General features: G+C 37.8%; 3 protein-coding genes and 1 non-coding gene across 5 annotated transcripts in view; 1 reads left to right on the top strand and 3 right to left on the bottom strand.

Moving 5' to 3' along the window:
* The window catches only part of arhgap27 (Rho GTPase activating protein 27), a 33,720-nt gene extending 32,847 nt beyond the window's left edge, over nucleotides 1-873 (bottom strand). The window contains exon 1 of one of the 2 annotated variants that reach the window (XM_014989923.2): nucleotides 569-873. The gene's annotated coding sequence lies outside the window, so the exon portion shown is untranslated. The remainder of the gene's footprint in view (nucleotides 1-568) is intronic. The other variant, XM_088001093.1, reaches the window with a different exon arrangement.
* A 1,282-nt stretch (nucleotides 874-2,155) lies between these two features.
* Nucleotides 2,156-2,269, bottom strand: LOC148153667 (U5 spliceosomal RNA). Its single transcript, XR_015761551.1, has one exon. It is a non-coding gene; the product is annotated as a U5 spliceosomal RNA (small nuclear RNA).
* A 1,170-nt stretch (nucleotides 2,270-3,439) lies between these two features.
* Nucleotides 3,440-13,157, bottom strand: slc68a1a (solute carrier family 68 member 1a). Its single transcript, XM_014973168.2, has 9 exons — nucleotides 12,994-13,157; nucleotides 9,860-10,105; nucleotides 9,461-9,540; nucleotides 7,882-8,331; nucleotides 7,654-7,774; nucleotides 7,239-7,335; nucleotides 5,523-5,694; nucleotides 5,164-5,357; nucleotides 3,440-4,399 (listed from the first exon to the last, which is right to left on the bottom strand). The coding sequence occupies exons 2-9, from the start codon at nucleotides 10,025-10,027 to the stop codon at nucleotides 4,164-4,166; spliced, it is 1,518 nt and encodes a 505-aa protein (XP_014828654.2). The 5' UTR covers nucleotides 10,028-10,105; nucleotides 12,994-13,157; the 3' UTR covers nucleotides 3,440-4,163.
* A 1,561-nt stretch (nucleotides 13,158-14,718) lies between these two features.
* The window catches only part of sema4gb (sema domain, immunoglobulin domain (Ig), transmembrane domain (TM) and short cytoplasmic domain, (semaphorin) 4Gb), a 35,852-nt gene continuing 30,725 nt past the window's right edge, over nucleotides 14,719-19,845 (top strand). Inside the window, exon 1 of the mRNA XM_088016436.1 lies at nucleotides 14,719-14,849. The gene's annotated coding sequence lies outside the window, so the exon portion shown is untranslated. The remainder of the gene's footprint in view (nucleotides 14,850-19,845) is intronic.

The following is a 19,845-nucleotide window of genomic DNA, read 5'->3' as shown; positions in this document are numbered from 1 at the left end:
AAAAATAAATTATCTTCTGAGGCCCTATCAGTCTGTAACATCACTGATGATGGCCTCACTTGATGCCATGCAAAAGTATTTACACCTCATTGGATATGAATACACTTGTCATGCTGAAAATTCAAACAAGGCATGGACTCAATATATTTTGAGGACTTCTTTGTGCTAGATCAACACCAAGTAGTGTATAACTGCATAGTCAAAGTAAAAGCAAACATGATAACTCCTGCCAAAGTTTGACTGTAATTGGGGCCATTTTTGCTTTATAAGGGATATTTACTGTTGTTTTGATTCGCTTTACATGTTCCTACACTTATAGCTTCACCTTTTTGGATGGTTTGTCTTTTTTTCCTCTTACTTTTTTGGAGGATTCGTTTCTTGACTCGGTGCTTGATTTAATCTAAAGAATGCCGATTAACAAGGCAAGCCGAGATGGAAGATTCACTCTCCGTGCAAAGGAGATACACAGGAAGTCGCCTGCAAATGCAACCTTGAACCAAACTAACTAACAGACACAAAACAGCAGACTGTAAAGTGCTTGGCCACAAAACAGGAAGCCTGCACCAACCTTGGCTCGGCATCAGTGCGACGTCATCTGGCAATCTCAGTTTGTCTTTTTTTCTCTCCCCTCTGCATTTAATTCATTAAACACTTGGCATATCCTGGGTATTTTTACCACCCTCCTGAAGCAAAAACAGAGGCAGAAGTAACATTGTAGATGAAAAACAAGATCAACTAATATGAATAGTGTGAAAATCCTTAAGAAAAAGAAGATACATTCAGAACAGCAAGTACTTTACAAAGAATTCCGACTCATTTTCAAAGATAATTCCTTCTAAAAATCCTTCTCAGTTTGACATGTTAGTATCGTTTCACACGAGTCCCTCAGCAGTTGTCGCTTCAGTGAAGTGGAATAAAAAACAGAAAAAGGTTTCATTCTGGAATCTGAAGCTTTGAGGATTCCAGAGGATTACTTGCATGTCTAATTGTCTCTACTTGCCTTCGGTTGCAATTTCTTTAAGTTTCCTTGTGATCAGATGAGTCACTGAAGGGGAAACAGCCACTCTGTCCAAACAAACTGAAATGTGGAGATGAAGAGTTGTAGAGCTTGAACCTGCTGCTCACAAGTGCTGTTTCTGCTCGACTGGCTGATTTCCTGTTCTGTGTGCCTTTACCGAAAGAGGCAAACTGTGAAACATCAGAGCTCTGAAAGCCACACGAAATGGGAAGTCTGACTTTACCCACACTTCCCAGTGAATACTTGGCATGTAAATTCTTTTTACGGCAGCGTGCTGACTTGGATTGAGCGGCATGCTGTTGAGTCAGTGTGACATAGCAACATAGTAGCTTTTTTATTTTTTTTTATAGCAGAGCAGACGCCATAAAATTGTTGTGGTTGTTGAAACAGGAGTGAAAACTTAGTTTGTAATTCAGTAACAAGATAACAATTTTAAGCAATACCCAAAGAAAACATAACTGAATATACTAGTGAGACTGCTAACTAATGGCACCAAAGATGTAAAATGTAGAAACCACTGAAAACTACATAAACCACATAAAACAATTCATGTCTGTTTATATCACAATTGAACTGTATGTCTACCTGTGCTGACGATCAAATCCGCCCTCTGCTGGAGGAGAACAGTCTTTGTTTGGAACTAAAACGATTTACATTCTGTGCTCTTAAAGTGCTTACCCCCTTAGAAGTTTCTTTTGGTTTTGCTTTCCAGTCAAAAGTTTTGGTAAGCATATTTTAATATTAGACATAGATTTATTTGAATAAATACAAAAAATGTTCACTAGGAACAGCAACAAATATAATAATTGATTATAAAAGGAAAACATGCCAAATAAATCAATGTACAGATTAAATAGAATCTAACACAAAAAGCCAAATAATATTTAGTGACTCTTTGTCATAAGGAATTTAAAATTATGACTGTCAATATCCTTAGTTTCCTTATTCTTTAAAACCAGGGTTGGCCCAGTAATAATCTGAAAAGTAAATAAAAATATAAGCGTTCCTTTTGTTTGACCCAGTTTTCAACCATATATTAGCTGCCACTCACAATATGGCCACAGTAATAAGTGCAACGAAAACCAATAGTTTTCTCAGAACGAATTAATTATCAGATTTTCATTTGACAGGAATAGGAGCCCTGCCGTCGGCAGGGCATCAAAAAATTAGGTGAAACTCATGTTGTTCCTCTCCACGGAAATCTTTAGTAAAAGGCGAAAGATTTATACGATCTGAAGAGAAACATGAGTGCATGATGCTAAGAGGGCTCCTCGAGTTTTTATACTCCAGCATACAATTCACACTGACGGTAGCGATTGACCTAAACAGTCAACAACAAAAAACAGAATTTAAACTTCAACATATTACAAGAAGCTGAAAAGAAAACGTCAAAAGATTTTAATATCACCACAGAATGCGCCAGAAAAGAGTTCTTATCTTAAATAATAACGTAAATAAACTGTACAACACTTCGCGCAATGCATCATGGGTATTACTCCGCTTTCATCACAGCTACATAATGCCTAACAAAGTTCTGCTAGCTCATTAATAAAGCAAAATCAGCACGACTTATTCGAAAACCTAGAGGCGGACATGACGATTAAAACAAACTGAGAAAACGTTTATTTTATGATTGAAAACCTTTATAGACGGTTTCTAAAGTTAACGCATGCGCCGTATAGGAACTTAAAAACGAAAGATGATATCCGTGAATCGTGCATGTATGAGAAAAAGTGCGAAAAATAATGCCAAATTCTAGTATATTGCTGCACTATAGTTCTAATACTTCTTAGGTTTATTTTATTCCGTCCGATTGACACCTATATTCTAGAACTGATGAAGCATCAGCAGAGAAATATTCACTCAAGATTTAAAAACGAATCTGTGCTATTATTTCAGCTAAATCTAGGACGATCAGGGAGGAAGGGTAAATGAGAATAAATGCATTAAGGAGCAACTTCATCTATTCTTTTGTCTTTCTTGTACCTCAACTCCCTGCAAGAATCCTTTCTGACAGAATTTCAACTATCTGTTTCTGATTTTATGCAAGTCTTTTTCGGTTTACTTAGGCTTTTTGAGATTTTCACACGTTTCTGCATTTCATATGAAATGTAGATTTTACTAGTTTCATTTTGGAAAAAAAAAACAGTGAAAAAGAAACATATAATGAAGAGATAGTTTAACAAGATGTGTGAGAATAACAAAATGGCTAACCGTTTCCCCCTCTCTACTGTGTAAATCATTTAACAAGTGCAAAATTAAAGACTCCTAACACTGTTCTCTAAAGCAAAGTACACAATGAACAAAAATAAAACTACTTAAACTGAGTGAAACCTTTAACCTTATTTAATATTGGATAAACAGAATGGGCCTCTGAACATTATTTATATGGAGAAAATACAAACAGACCAAAAACAAAACTTCTTGTGTAGAACATTTTTTATTACTTTGCCGAGTTAAAGTTTCACTATATCATGAGGCCCTGACTGAAATTAAACAGATGCAGTTCATTTTCAGTTTTGTGACAAGAGAAAAAGACAATTAAATACAACATAATGAACATTACATTACACAGATGACAAAGCAAGAACATATCCAGTGCTAGAAAAATTTACAGAATAAGTTTCTGGCAGGACATTTTGAGTAGTAAACATTTTAAATTAGCTGTGTTGGACTGCTGGTTTTATGCTGTATCAATGGCACTCTGAATTCAGTCCAGTTATACTTCAGTGTCCGTTTTCTCAACACTTCACTTGTAGAGCCAGTGTAAAACAGGCTCTCCTGATTTGGATTAACAAGCTGATATTATGGATTATTACTGAGCATCTTGGTCCACAAACCCTAGAAGGATTGATTGGCTTAATGTTAGCATTTGGTCTTCCATTTAAATACAAATATAATCTGAATTCCAATATCAAAAATAAGGCATAGTTCAGTAAAAAAAAAATGCTTCCCTTGTTCTGATTTTTTACTGTACAAAAAAAAAAAAGAAAAAAAAAGATTTCTGTAAATGTTCAGAATTTCACGATGAAGGCTGCAGAGTGAAGACGCGGCAGCTTTTTGCTATTTAAGACATCCCAGAAACATAAAAACGGTTATTTAAAAAGTGTCTTTGTGCAGCTCCGTGCGTTTGCTTTCTTTTAGTTTAAATAGCCTTGACGTCGATGAGACTACCATGCTGGGTCCCCTGCCGCAGGGTCTTGATTCCCTGCAGCTTTCGGCCGTGAAGAGTGAAGCGAGACCAGGTGGCCAGCTGGAGCAGGGCACAGGTGATAGGCACAAACACCAACATGTAGAAACAGCCCAGACGGAGAGGCGGAGTCCCTGAGTCGGATGCAGACACAGAATCCTTCACGGGTGTCCTCTGGAAAATATCATAACCTGGGGGAGGAGAAACCCAGAGTTGAGGAAAACAATCCCTTTGGTGTCAACAAAGTGCAAATCTCAATCTGAGAATGTTCAGAAATTCTGGAAAGATCTTTTAAAATACAAGAAAGAAAGAAAGAAAAAAAACAAACAAAATGGATGCATTATAGTTAAACTTGTATCCTTGTTTAAGTAAGAAGTATTTAATGAAATTATTTTTAACAAAGCTGACTTGCTAAAGTTCTGAATATTTGTAAGTATATGCTCAATATTACAGAGTTAATGACGTTCATCTTCTTTACTGCATCATTGCTACTTGTATTCAGGATTTGAAGTAGCAATTACAAGATTACAGATCAATTTGACCTTACTAATTGCTAAAACAACTAAAACTTATATGTACTTGGGTGTTGGAACAGGACATTGATCTCAAACTCAAACAAAACAGGTTTTTAAATTGAATAAAGCAGACTATGACTAAGCTTCCTTGTGGAAAATGTAAGCTTAAAACCCCAATTTATATCAGAAAACAAACCCATCTAGTAAATCCGCAAGAATAAACGGTAAATAAATATCTGGCCAGGATGTATACGCTTTTTGATTTTATCCCCTGCAAATTTGATGACATTTCTCTTTTTAAAGTTGCTGAGTAAACATTCCACCCTGGAAAAAGAATGGTTCAAATGAAAAAATAAAATTTAATCAAATAAAAAGCCCCAAAAATGAATCTAGTTTTCCCAAAAGCTGTATGTACAATGCTTTCGAGGAAGCGTGCGTACCTGTGTAAACGCAGAGCAGCCAAGTGCCGATGAGTGGGGCGAATGTCTGGCCCGGTTTGGTCAACAGGTTGACCATCCCAAAGAGGAGGGCCGAGGCGGCCTGCTGACGTCTGTTCACCACGTAGTCCTCGTCGACCAGATCGGAAATGACCAGCTTCAGCAGCTTGCAGGTGCCCTCTGTGAACACCCGGTTACTGAAACGAAGAGGCGGACGGTTAGTGACCTGGCGGGAATCCTTTAGGTGCGAACACCACAGGTCAATCTTTCCTGGCGTGTGCAGCTTTCAAAAATGTTCAAACCAAAAACAAGCAGAGCAGAGGAAAAAGCAGAAACTGTCAACGGTCAACTGTCGGCCATACCTAGCTATGAAGATGCACAGCAGATAAATGTGGTCAGCCCCTGCAAGCAGCATAACCACACTAAGTCCCAGTTTGAGCATAAACAGCCAGCGGATAACCTGGTAAACGCCGTAACGCCGGCACAGTGTCAGGAAATACAAGTTGTTGAGGTGGGGGGCAACGTAAGAGATCCCTGTGAGGGAGCAGAAGCAGAGCTGCATCAAAGAAAAAAATACAAACTGTGCAAAGAAACAGAAAAAAATGATCATGTGCTCGGTTTTAACCACAGCTAAGGTAGAAGCTCTCTAACAGCACCAACTAAAACAGGCATGCCGAAGTGAGAAATAAAAATGCAACATTTTTTATTAGGTTTTAATATGACAGACCAACACAAAGTGGTTCATAATCAAAAAGAGGGAAAGATTTTCTTCTGAAAAGAGTGCGCTTTAATATTGAGCAGCACCTGAGCAAATACTCTGAACCATCCACTGCTGCAGCTGGAAGTACTTTGAGGCAAGTCTTCCACCAGCTTTGCACATGTAAAGACTGACATTTTAAAGATTTTTTATCTTTTCTTTTTTTTTTTTTTTTTTTTTGCAAAATACCTTACCTTAGTCTGATTTAACTCAGATGGATTTAGGTTTGGTCTTTCACTGAAGATTCTAGCACATCACATATATATAGGCCTGTCACCAGAACAAATTTTACTAGACGATAAATTGTCCCAGAAATTATAGCAATAAATGATGGTATTGTTGTTTTGAGACAATTTCCAAGTAAAATTCTGGTAACAATGGCACAATAATGCAAGAACACATACTTAAGGATCGATCAACTTTAAATTCTAATATACATTTAAACACTGGACCTGGAAGACATTTAAATAAAGAAAGAAAACGACACAATCAACAAATAAATAAAATGAATTATGAAGTCTCTGTAAACATAATCAAAAAGGGGGCTGGTTGAAACCAAAGCACCAGACTGAAAGCTTTTATCATTCAGTTTTTGGCAAAGGGAGAGAGAAAAGAGAAAAACAATAAATCAAGCAAATTAAAATTATTGAGTTTCTTTTAATTGATCATGTGATTAATTGACTTATTGTTTATTGTGACAGGCCTACACACATAACATATGCTTTGCAGTATGTTTAGGGTGGCTGTCCTGCTAGTCTTAAATCTTCAGTCTTAAACAGTTTTCTTCAATAACTGCCCTTGACTGCATTTATCTCTATTCAGCCATCTTCCCATTAAATGTGACCATTCTTCCCCTCTGCAGTGATTTCACACCTCAACTAATGCAAAGAAAACAAGTTCATATTCATTTAGAAACAATAATGCTAATGCTTTAACTCAGGAAGAGTTCAGAAATCAATATTTGATGGAATAACCATGAAGGTTTTCAATGCTGGGTTCAGTGCAGTGGTTTCAGAGCTGTATAGATGGAAAAAGTTTTTAAAAACAAAATAGAATTTTCCTTCTTCTTCACATTCATGAACCACTTTGCGTTAACACATAAAACCCACCGATGCATTTTATGGTTGTTGCATGTCAAAGAAACATAAAAAAATAATAGTTCAGGGGGTCCAATACATTTGCAAGACACTGTAGGAAATAACAAAAGTATCACAAGGTGAGTCTATTAAATTTAGTCATGGCCTTAAGAGAATTCATGTTTACTGCTTTCTGATTTTTTTTTTATGCTCTTGGTGTGGAAGATTTTTCTGTGAAATCCTACCGAGCAGGATTGAACCTGTGGAGGCAGAAATGTTATCAGACAAGAGATGTTCCAGGAATAGAGGAAAGAAGTTGTTGTTGAAATGGCAGTGAAACACCTGCAAAAAAACAAACAAAAAAAATCAGACAAAAAGATCAAATGTATATGATTTGAAAATAAATATAATATTCCATTTGTACTGTACAACTGAAAATATGTCGAAACATTTAACATGATTTTGAACAAAGTCCTTACAATAATTTGTGATTCAATTAAAAAAATAAAAATAAAATCTGAAATTTTCCCTCACGCTGTAGAAGTTCATTAATTATGCTGATAGATTAAATAGTCAAAGAAAAAAATATTTACACCTTCATACAAAACTCATTTTCAGTATTTCCTATTTTTGATATTTTTACCTTTACTATCATCTCACCTGGATAAGATTCATGGACACAAACCACATGAAGTTTCTGTGCTTGGAGAGCTGCTTCAGATACTGGCCAATAGTGATGGGTTTCTCTGTTTGAGTAAATGGAGCGTGACCGACACTCAGCCTGGATCCAGACACATGAACACATATTATTGTAAAGGACAAAACAAAACAAACAAACAAAAAAAACAGATATCGTTCAAAACTTAAAGACACTTTAAATGTCCGTACTCCTTCAGTGTTGACGCCTCATCTAGCTTTGAGCGGATCTCCTTGCTGAAACGCTGCTGCAGCAGCCGAGACACAACGAAAAAGCCCAGGATGGAAAAAGCTGCCAGAGTCACGCAGAACACACGGAAGGAGTAGAAATCCTCCTTGTCCCAGACGGAGTAGGAGAGGAAAACAGAGACGGAGCCCAACGCGCTGAACACCGAGCAGTGGAAGTTGAGGCGCGTGCGGTCGGCGGCCGACACGGCGAGGTCGGCCAGCAGGGCGCTGTGGTGGAGGTCCACCATGGTGAGGAAGCCGTCGTACAGACACAGGCACAGCAGGAACTGCAGGCCTGGCCTGGCCCATGCCACCCAGAAGGCCAGGAAGGACAGGGCGAAGAGAGGGCCATTCGTAGAAAGGGCCTTCAGGCGCTTCAGCACCACCTCTGGCGATGTGATTTGAGAGCCTGACCTGGGTGGAAAACACACGCCGTGTGAGAGAAATCTGCAGAAACAAAGGCTGCGATCTCTTCTCGCTCTCCTTCCTGCAAAAAAACACTTAAGATTTGAATAAGTTAAAGTCTAAGTCAGCAACAGCAAACAAAACATATTTATGAAAGCATGAATAAATACTGAATATCCTGGAGAATGTACACTCTTTGTTTAAACTTTTTTTTTTTTTTCACCACTCACTGAATAAACATAACTGGTTTGCAATATGACAGAAATGTAAACACAGGAGGCAGACTGTTTGACGCGATCAACTGGTTTTCCTGTCAACGTGGCGGACAAGGCCACATATCCGACAGTCAGACGTAGGCATCGGCTGCGTGGGAAGCGGCGACATTTCTTTGTGTTGACTGGAAAGTCAGGAAAAACAGGAAATATAGGAAGAACACGACTTGTTATATTCGTGATCATTTTGCACAAAGTCAAGTTCAGATATTTTTCTTAAAGAAAATGGGATCATTTTCCTGGGGCTTCCAACGGTTTTTGTTGTCAAACTTAGAGAATAAAAACTAATGTTTAAGCTTGTCGATCGCCAGCAATGCAGCCTAGAGAGCAGAAAAATGCTAATTCTGATTTATTATTTACTTTTGTTCATGTTTAAAATAATTTTATTTCCACTCTTTAGGGTGATGCTCTTATCCTTTCTGCATTGGTCAAAACAACATAAATCTAATTTATTGGTGTTCTTTAAAGTGACTTTATGGTTTTGTGAAGCCGTCATTGATGCATTATTTGCTACAAATTATCAATGTTGTTGCACTTTAGGCATAAAAGAAATCCTTGTTTAAAAAGGGAATTGAGTTATTCTTTTATTTTCCCCTTTAATGTATTTCAAATATTGTATAAAAATGAAAACTCTGCAAACTGTGCCAATTAGTTCATCCGATTAATCATCAGAATAACCGATAAAATAATCTATTAGTAATGCTTAAACTTTGGTTGAGGACGGCATTAAACGAAAAGTCACGAAGATGACGTGCACAATTACGCCAGGCTTCGTTTTCGCTGTGATCTGTTGAGTCACAAAAAAGACCGGCAGGTAAATATTCTGCAGGGGAAGAATGTTTAAAACAAGAGATGCAGAGGCTTACTGAGGAGAGCTGAGGAAGGCGTGGTCACTCAGCCAGCCGAAGAGAGGGTCATTCAGACTGTTCCAGATAAGGAATACAGTCTGTGGAGCAGAATAACAAGAAGATAATTAGACGTAAAGCAAATGGACATCAGACCAAAACGACCTCAGAAAACCTTTTAATCATTTTGTATGATAAACTGAACTTTGCTAGATAAGTCAATAAGAAGAATAAATCTAGTGGAATCCATTCGCTTGACTTTGAATCTTTCTGTATAATTGCATTGAATGAACATTTCTTTTGTAAAGTCCTTTGTGACAACATTTGTTATGTACTGGTGCGACATAAAAAATAAAAAAAAACCTGAATTGAACAATTTCCTGTCAACTTCACTTTGGTTTCTCCATTTACCGTACTCACCTCTCCCACCCAGAAGGAGATTTTATCGATCTTGTAGATGGACACAAACGTCTCCACGTAATAAAGCAGGAACACATTGTGGAGAATGGACGTAAAAAGGGCCAGTGAGCCGTAGAGCACTGCGGTGGAGAAGACACTCTGCCAGAAGCCCCAGATGCTCCTGCCCATGCTTTTCTCTCAGGTCCTTTCTCTGAGGTAAGCTGTGATCGTCATTGCCTGGACGACCCACCTTCACAGAAACATATCCTGACAAAAAAAACAAACAAAAAAAAACAAGAAAAAAAATCCAGTGTTAAATACATTTAAGTTTATTTTATTTTTTTGCATTGTTGCAGTTCTGTAATTAGCAGGAGAGAAAATGAAATCTCTAATTTTTTTTTTTTTAATAATAATGCATTAATTAAACAAACAAAAAACATCTAATCATTTTTGGTTCATATTCATGTGAAGTGAAAAATTTTTTTATTAATGCTTTCCTACAGGTTTCAAAAGTAGAAAAAAAGTGATATCTATTCATTTCCTTTTTAATCTCATACTATTACATACAACCCCTCCAAAAACAACAACAACCCTCAGAGCAGCTACATCTAAACTAATAAAATTAATAATACGACTGGCTCCGTCTTCAGACTACAGGAATGCTGTTGGCAAAGCAACGGGACTGCAAGTGCTCATTAAAATTTGTTTAGCTGTGAACAACTTTTCCTTTCTCTCTGGGCAAGATCCACGTCCCGCTGTGTTTCGCTTGAGTTCGTGTTTGAACCACGGGCTCTATAAAAAGCTGCCCCACTTCCCGGGTGAAGAAATAAAAGTGAAGTCACACGACTGTTGCCGGACAAGTAATTTTTGCTGCATCGGTTTGCCCTCCGGCCTCATATTTAACGCTGAACTATGAACGTTCAACACAATTAAACAGTAACAGCTCCTGGGAAAAGTTGAGGGCTGCATCTCAACTTTTGTCACTGCTTTCCTTCACTGAAAGCAAGAGAAACCTTATTCCAAACCATGAATGCAAATCCTGCCCAGCCGCGTTTATTTCTGAGCCTTTTTTCACTTCCCCTTTGCCGACTCAAGGTGCTCTTCTCACTCTTAGAGAAAGAATTCACATAAATACCGGCAGGTTTATTTCTCACCCCGCACTTAGGCACCACAAGCGCAAACCCGTCTGCATCTGAAAACCTCTCGTCAAATCTCGAGCGCAAAACGCCTTCGACGGGTGAAAGCGACCGCGTTTCAACGTGCGATGTGGCGTATTCTTGTCCGGGTAAACAGCAGAGCGGTGTTGAAGCACGGCCCTGAAACGTTAAGATTCGGATCAGCGAGATAACAAGGGGGGACGCAAAAGCTCCGCGTTATCAGATCTCGGCTAGGTCGTATCACGTCTAAAACGTGGCCGCGTCGTGTCAAATCGGTCTGCAGGAAAAAACCACAAAACAAGACAACATCTACAAACATCCCACTGAAGTGCAACAAAGCAGGAGATGCTTTAACCTGCGCGCAGGTCTCTTTATTTCGACGGCAAAGATACACCTGCTGCTCACTCTGAAAGCCAAGAAGCAGGAGCTGATGAGACCTGATCTCTGAGCTCCAGGTTCTCCACATTTTCAAACATCAAACTTTTTTTCGAATTACAACTTACAGCCAATATCTGAACTCAGGCTTTAAATATCTGCCTTTTTTTTAATTTTTTTAATCCCAGACAGTAAGGAGGGACAGAAGGATTTACAGATGGTTTGATGAATAGATTGGATGGGCAAATTGTTCGATGGGAAAGACGTCATCCCAGAGGGAGGATTGCTATTCAAATACCTCCTTCACATGCGGTTGCTTGTGTTGCCTGATTTTTGTGCTTCCTATGATGTCATCACTCCAAATGAACACAAAGCTAAATTAGCTGGGGTCGTTTTTGTGGGATTTTTAAAAATTGTGTATGTTGTCAATCCATTTTTTTTGTTTGTTTGTTTTACTCAGGGAACATTAAAGAGAAAATCGGATTGCATCTTAAACTGCATTCTTCAACTAAACAAGAATTTAATTTGTAACATTGTGAAAAAAAAATAAAATCGAGAAGTAATGTTGCACTTTCTAAATCTTTCCAAACTCTCTCTTGTTTTTTTTGTTTTTTTTTGCTTTTAGAAAGCTCTGAAGTTTGATAAATACTAATCGTAAAAATAATATCGAGCTGTATGTAACTGCCTAAATAGTATTCCAGTCTGAATCTTGATTTTTCAAACCATGAAAAAAAAAAAAAAAAAGAGCAATTATGAAATTGACTTCCAATTTTCAGAGATTTGGCTCAGAGCCACTTTACTGCTTGTCTGAACTAAATTACACCAGCTCCATTAAAAAAACTGTAACTCTTTGACTGCTCAGTAAAGACTGGGCTATCTGGCTGTAACCGCAGATCTTTAATGGAACAGAAATATCCTTTATCGCCCCACTGTGGGAAACAGAAGCAATGCAAATTGAAGCATGAATATTCAAACCTAGATAAAAATTAAAAAAAAAATAAAATCGACAAACAGAACCAATTTTGAAAATTTTAAATACACATGTATTAAACACATGTAGTGTTGTCAGTACTTTAAAGTTGGTTATAAAAAGTGACACTTTCTGATTTATAATTTTCTTATTTTTGTGCCATGTAGATTATGTTATATTTAACGCTATATCTCTGATTTATTAACACACTTGATTTTCTTTGTGACATTACGACAATTGTCTTTGCTGGCAAAGACAATTGTCCTGTAAAACAAAGTATTACAGGTGGTCTACAATAACGCTTACAATGAAAAAGGAAACCAGATTCATTTGTAACACTTTTGTTCTCGAAAAGCTACAGATTACCACAGTAACAACCTGCCTGGCTCACTAACTCCACTGTTGTTCTCATACTAAACTGATTAATACTGAAACCACCACATCACTTCAAAAGTTAGTAACAGCTGACTCGTTCCGTAAGGCTATCGATAATCAGTTTGTTTGCCGTTCTGCTAATCTATAGCACTAGCTAGTTGTATTAGTAGCTGCTAGCATTAGCTACCTAGTTAACCTCACCCGGGCAGCTTATCTGTAAGTAAACACAACCACCGCCTCCAACAGTGCTAAGAAATAAGAAAATACGTGTTGCGTACCGACTAAAGAAGCTGTCAGGTATCCAGACCGAACACACCGAGATCGTATCAACACCGGGGGAAGCAGCTGCTTCTTCTCAGAACCAGACAGTCCACGTCATGACCATTCACTGTTATCGGTGGGTTACTCACGCCAGTGACGACTGTACTGGATTACTGAAGGGGTTTCCCAACGAACAGATGGGATCCGCAGCGCCCCCAGCTGGCAAGCACTAATTATGACAATACATTTAAAAAAACAAAACAAACTGTATTATATGTAATGCGTCAAAGATTCTCAAGATGGTGCTGTTTCACAAGCCTTGTCTCTATTTGCAGGAACAGCTCGATAAAAAAACAACCCAACCATAACCCCCCCCCCCTCCCGCCCCCGAAAAACAATAAAGTACTGTATTCGGTATTTAACTTCAAAACACATGTATTGATTACAAGCAGAGTAAAATATTTCAAGTTATTTTATTTTTCTGATAAATTTGATGATTGCCACTCACACTTAATAATAATAATAATAATAATAATAATAATAATCAAAATAAGAAAATTAGGATATTATGTAAAACTAATAAACAGGGATTTTTAATCGACCTGTTGAGAGGCTAGTTCATGTACTTAATAATTACATCAGTGGAGAGGGGCCTGTGGTTCTGCTGAGGTGTTCATTAAGCACAGGTTGTCTTCCTTAAGCCTGTCTGAATTGTTGGCTCTGTTGTCTCTGATCTTCTTCTTGATAACGCTCCATAAATTATCTGTGGGGTTCACACCAGGTTGTACATATTTCTGAACTGTATGACTTTGGGAAAAATTATCTAATTAACTGCTACTTTTTAAGTTATACAGAGGGAATGTTGAATTTTACAAGAATAAGCTTGATAAAAGTACAAATAAACTGTTTACATAGGCTGGTCATTCGATAGATGTTAGATCCATTTTTCAAAGTCTGAACTGGAACTTGGCTTAGTTGAGTCTAACGTTATTCAGTCCAAAGCATCCTCTTGAATGGACTTTATAGAGCTAAATACAAATGCACTTTTCCTTTGTTCTCTCTTGTTTTAATTCTTATGATCACTCTCCTTCCATGTCATCTTATACACTTCTTTATGGTTATGTATCAAATAAAATCCCAATAACATATAGTGATGTTTCTTAATGTGGAATAAGCGTGAAAAAAAGTTCAGAACGTAAGAAATAGGTGAGTGCTGGCGAAGGGACTGGAAGCCTATGCTATTTAGATTGAGCAAACATTTGATTGTTTTGACTGTGAAAGCGTGTAAAAATTCAGCGCCGAAATCCAGTCCCATCAGAACGTGTGAAATAAATTCCCTGTTCTCCTCAGCAAGCAAGAGGCACAGACTCCCCATGGACTGCACATGCGTTAAAGCTATATAAGGGAAAAGTTATATAACTGATAAGATTATTATTATTATTATTATTATTATTATTATTATTATTATTATTATTATTATTATTATTATTATTATTATTATTATTATTATCATGTTGTTGTTGTTGTTGTTGTTGGTACGCCCTCATTTTAATAAATGCCCTGGGCAACTGCCTATGTAGCTCATATCACTGATAGCAAGTGTTTGTATGAGTGTCAGAGTGCGTATATCTGTGTGTCTTCGTGAGAGAGAGTGTGTATGTGTGTGTGTGTGTGTGTGTGTGTGTGTTAGAGAGAGAGAGAGAGAGAGAGAGAGAGAGAGAGAGAGAGAGAGAGAGAGAGGGAGAGAGCATGTGGTAATATTTGAGCAGTTGATGACTGCAGCAGCAGCAGCAGCAGCAGTTCGATGTTTCACCGCAAAGAGGACAAATCAGGATTCTGTTTGTTTGAGACCGAAACAAGGACCAAAAGGCAGGTGAGTGCATCCTAACTGAGTCCTTGTGTCCGGCAGCAGCGTCTCATTGAGCTCCGTACGGCAGTTTCCTGACATCTCTGTTATATAGGCTTCGCTCAGGTGAAGGTGAATGAACTGTGCGCGGTGTCCCGTCTCTCCTCTCTTGGTGCCGCAGTTCAGATCGGACAGGAGCCGACTGGCTCCAGATAAGATGTAGCGGTTATCTAGGGGCAGATTTGTTAGAACTAGGCGATTGGACGGTCCAAAACAAAAACAAACAAACAAACAAACAAACAAACAAAAAAAAAAACTACTGCCAAATTCTGTCAAAGGTGGCGCAAAACACCCCCGTACTGGTAAATTAATATTTACAACTGGTCCTATTCTGGTGCAGCCTACACGTTCAGCTGGAGAAACGTGCCAGCCGCCTATTTAAATTAAATAACAAAAAATGTCATATAAATATAATAAGTAGCTATAGATTGTGTTAATAATTTGGTGTTGTTATTGGAGACAAAGAAGAATGGCTTTAATATAATATATATATATATATATATATATATATATATATATATATATATATATATATATATATATATATATATATATATATATATATATATATATATATATATATAAAAGCTCAGTCAAAGTGTAGACCTAAAGCCAACTGGGAATCTTTGGGAAAACTTTAGAACTGATGTAACCGTACGCACTTTATCAGATTTGGTGAAACTTGAGTCATGTTGCAAAGAAGAATATGTACAAATCTCAACCCATAGATGTGCAAAGCTGGTTGATATATACCTAAGAAGACCTGCAGCTGAAAATGCATAAACGGTGGTTAATTAATACTAACTCAATGGGGCCCTGATTAAAATGCGCACATCAAAGTTCAGATTTATTTCCTCTCATTCCTCTCCACTTTACAGTTATGTTATCGTTGATGTTGCTCAGTCACATGAAATCCCAATGCAGAAGTATGTGGTTGTAACATGACAAAATGAAAAAGAAAAAAAAACTTACTGAAGTAAGCAGAAGTACTTAATAATAGTGATGCATGGTAATCTAAAGGGATTTGAAAGTAAAAGATACATTTGAATAATTTTTATTCAAATAAAATTTATTTTTGGGACATCACAAAGAGAGAAGTGTGTGCAGTGTGAGAAGGCTATTGTACGTTTTATTTTTTTTTCCCCAAATTGCAGGATGGGTTTTTCTACTTAATTTAATTTGCAAATAAGTAGAAGATGAAAGCAAATCATTCCGAATCTACTCTGTACTCTTAACTGGAGGATGTTTATACTTTTCAACTTTTGTAAATGTAAAATTCCTTCCATATAAGAGATTGACTTGTGCTGATTCGTGTCGAAACATTTGGCTAGAGTTACTGTAAGCAAAAAAAGTGTTACATGTTTATACTAATAATAGAGTTTTAACAATAACCAACAATAACAACCAAAAAAAAAAAATTGATTACAATATTGTTGACGCAAGAGGGAAAAAGTCGTTCATCTTTACTGCTGAGAAAGATTTGTGATCAGATATAAAGGACCAGTTAAAACTCAGGATTCGTGAGGAAGTGGGATTTTTCAATTGAACAAACACACTAAGTCAGCCTGAGCTTCATTAACACTTTAGCAGTACCACAGACGTATGTGCTGCATTGACGCAGTAATTCAAGCAAAATGACCCCACGTATTGAATGCATGTACATACTTTTCAGTTGGCCCACGTGATTGTAATTGATCCTATGCATTTACTGTGAACATGTTGTAATTTTCTGAGAAATTGCACTTTTTTAATATAACTCCTAAAACAACTTTTTGATAGTGTTATTAGTTACTGAGTTGTTGCGAAGCAAACTGTTTATGTTTATACCTTTCATACAGTGCTGGTGGCCCACAGAGTGAACCCACTTTTTCTGCTGTCACAGTGCAAGTAATCACATTTGTGGGATTTACCACACTGCACGCTACATAACTGAATAAAAGCACAAAAAGTCTGCAGGTGAGCTTTTCATTTATGCAAGACAAGCTCCCTTGTTTTGTTGATCTCCGGCGGGAACGTCAGGTGTTCTGAAGAACGTCTTGCTGCGGCTGTTTGAAGTGAGGTTTCACCAAAGCCTTGTCAACTCCTCGTGCTCTGAAGACAATTTATTTTAGAGCATTTGCTGGAAATAAAGCGGCAGGGACCAACTATCACCGAAATTAGGTCAAAGTGTCCCTGTAGATTCGTTCAGCTCCGCAAATTAGCAAACAGGAAAGAAACTGCGTAAAATGCATTCGAGCCATCCTGCGCTGCTTTTGTTTGATTACTCTTTCCTGCCGCCACACGCGTCACATTGTTTGTGTGATTTCCATCAAGGCAGATGTGTTTGCATTTTACCTCGTGGCGTTATCATGCAACACACTGCTGTCAGGCGCTTTGCCAACAGAACACACAATACCCTTGCAGAAGTGTTGAGAAATTGGTGTGCTTTGTCGTGTGCTGGAGCAGCTGATGGGAAAAACCGCAAGAAACAGCTTGCTGTCAGTGTTTAGTTACCACAGGTTTCCCTGACTGTGGTTCGACGTTTGGCCTTGTCATCAAACCAAAGTCACATTGGTTTCATTTTGCATGCAATGTCAAAGGGATGCAACTCTGACGTTTACATATCGAAGTGTGTTCACGGGTCTTGAAGAGCCGTAATGCAGATGTGTGAAAAAGCTTTTGGCCATACAAGGAGGTGTATGAAGGAGATAAATGATAAAAAATATTCCCAGCTGAATTTGAAGTAGCCATTTTAAGATGCAAAGATGTGTAAAATTAGAAAACATGAGCTTGTGCAGATAGAAAATGAGGTTGTGCAGATAGAAAATGTCAGAAATGTCAGATCTAGCAGCTTCTAGATGGAAAAATGAAAAGAAAGAAAAATCCTCAGCAAATGTCTTCTCGTGGTCGTTATGAAATCTTCACCCGATGTTGAACCAATGTTCGTTTGATGGATGTGGCATAGATGTTTTACTAGGATTGTTTTTCTATCCAACAAAGGGTTCAACAAACTTTGTGTTAAGATTGAGCAAATGCCTCCAAACGTTTCCTCGTTTCTCTCGTATCGCACAGCAATTTCCCATTTATCCAGAGTCTTCTACTTGGAAAAAATATTCTGCTGCTAAAAACTTTCCGTCTTCATTGTTGTGATGTAGTAAGTTTGAAAAAATCTTCCCTTCAGTTTTGTTGTGTCTTGTGAAGGTTCTCTGAAGTTTTACATTGCACAAGTTATAAATAATGTATAGGGAATCTTTATAGAACACTTTTTGCTAATTACCAGATGTTTGCGCTTCAAGTTTTGAACACATTTTTTGGGAACCTTTAGGGGAACATTTTGATACAAAGTCTGTGATCTGTGAAGACTTTGAGACATATTCCCTTAATATTTCCCACACTTTGGATTTGTCAATGCTAAGACAGGATTTCAAAAAACTTTAGAACAGAATGTTCCCTTAAAGTTTCTTTAAAAGTGAGACAATCTGTAACCTTCAGGAAACATTTATGTAACATTCCCTGAAGCTTACTCTGCTGTGGTGCTTTTAGGGAATGTTCAGTAATGTTTGCACAGTTCAGTTGAAAATAACCCTCAGGAAAACTTTAGGGAATGATCTCTGACTGTTTTCTAGAAGTTAGAAATTCTGTATCCTTCAGAAATATTCAGGTTCTTACAGTGTGCAACATTTTAGGTAGTCTTCCCAGAAAGTGTCAGTGTTTAAACCATCCATTGGCGACCCCTTTTGGAAACCTTTCCCTGATGCTGTTTGCACTTAGTAAAGTTCATACGATTTGGAGATTGAGGATCAAGGTGTAATGAAGTTACTCTGGAGACATGTCATGACTAAAACACTTTTGCATAGACACATTTTTCCTTGAATTTGTCACAGCTCACTGAGTTTAGTTAAACCCTTGGCGCACTGATCCTTTTCATCAGAACCCGTCACTTTCTCGTCTGTCGACCGTCATTGCCCCAGTTAGTCTCAGAGCTTAGCACCCGGGCTGCTAACAGAAAGGTCACAAGCCTCATTGTACTCCATGCTGTGTGCGATTAGCAGCACACGGCAAAGGCCATGATAGACTGATCTGGGCAGTCGCCAGTGTCACTCCTGGGCAGAACAAGATTCACATGGTTGACCCTTTGATCAGAAGCAGAGAACATCCAGCCAGGCGGTGATTTTGCTGATGGCTCGTGGCCTAATCTTCAGATTAGCCGTCATGCTGCTCCACCGCGAACACAGCTAATTAAAAGAGGAAGTTTTGTTTCGCAGCATTTGCAGCGTCACATTTCCAGGAGAGCATTATTTAATTATCGACTGGTTTTGAATAATAACAGCACTTTTGGATAATTGGCTGTACTCAGGGTGATGATGCATCTCGGCAAGGAATTGGCAGTTCGTGCTGTCACTAAGGAAAGAATGTTTATGCATAATATTTTTTTTTCATTTTTTTTCATGTATCTTGTGACTTTACCACACAAGATACTGTACATGATTACAGCGAGGTATATTTTCAGCATCTTCCAGCTTGCTTTTATGGCAGTCAACACTGTGAACAAGTATTCAGTCATTTAAAAATAATAAGTTCTTCTTTTGTTTCAATGAGTCAGGCTTTTCTGTGACCTTTTAAAATCTTGATCAGTTTTTTTTTTGCAGTGCTTGAAAATTGTCCTGAGCTTTATCCTGCTTTTTCATCCATTTTCAGTCCAGCATCTGACCATTTTCAGATGAATGTTTAAATGTATTGTTTGTGAAGCACTCTGATAGTAAAATATGAATTATTTTGTGCATAAAACTGGGGTTGTGTCCAGACATGACAGAATATTAAACACAGAACATTTTTTGGTGTGTCCATTGGGATGTTGCTGTAGTCAGAAAGAGAAACTTTAGGCATATTTCTTTATTTCAATTTATTAAAAATACCAAAGACAGCACAGTTAGACACACAAAAAATTACACATTAATCCTGATGAATGTGCACCTTTCTTACT

This window comes from Poecilia mexicana, unplaced genomic scaffold (assembly GCF_051168715.1).
Source record: "Poecilia mexicana isolate PSO_F unplaced genomic scaffold, ASM5116871v1 scaffold_19, whole genome shotgun sequence".
NCBI lineage: Eukaryota > Metazoa > Chordata > Actinopteri > Cyprinodontiformes > Poeciliidae > Poecilia > Poecilia mexicana.
The sequence above is the reverse complement of the archived record's forward strand: the minus strand, read 5'-3'. Positions and strand labels throughout refer to the sequence as shown.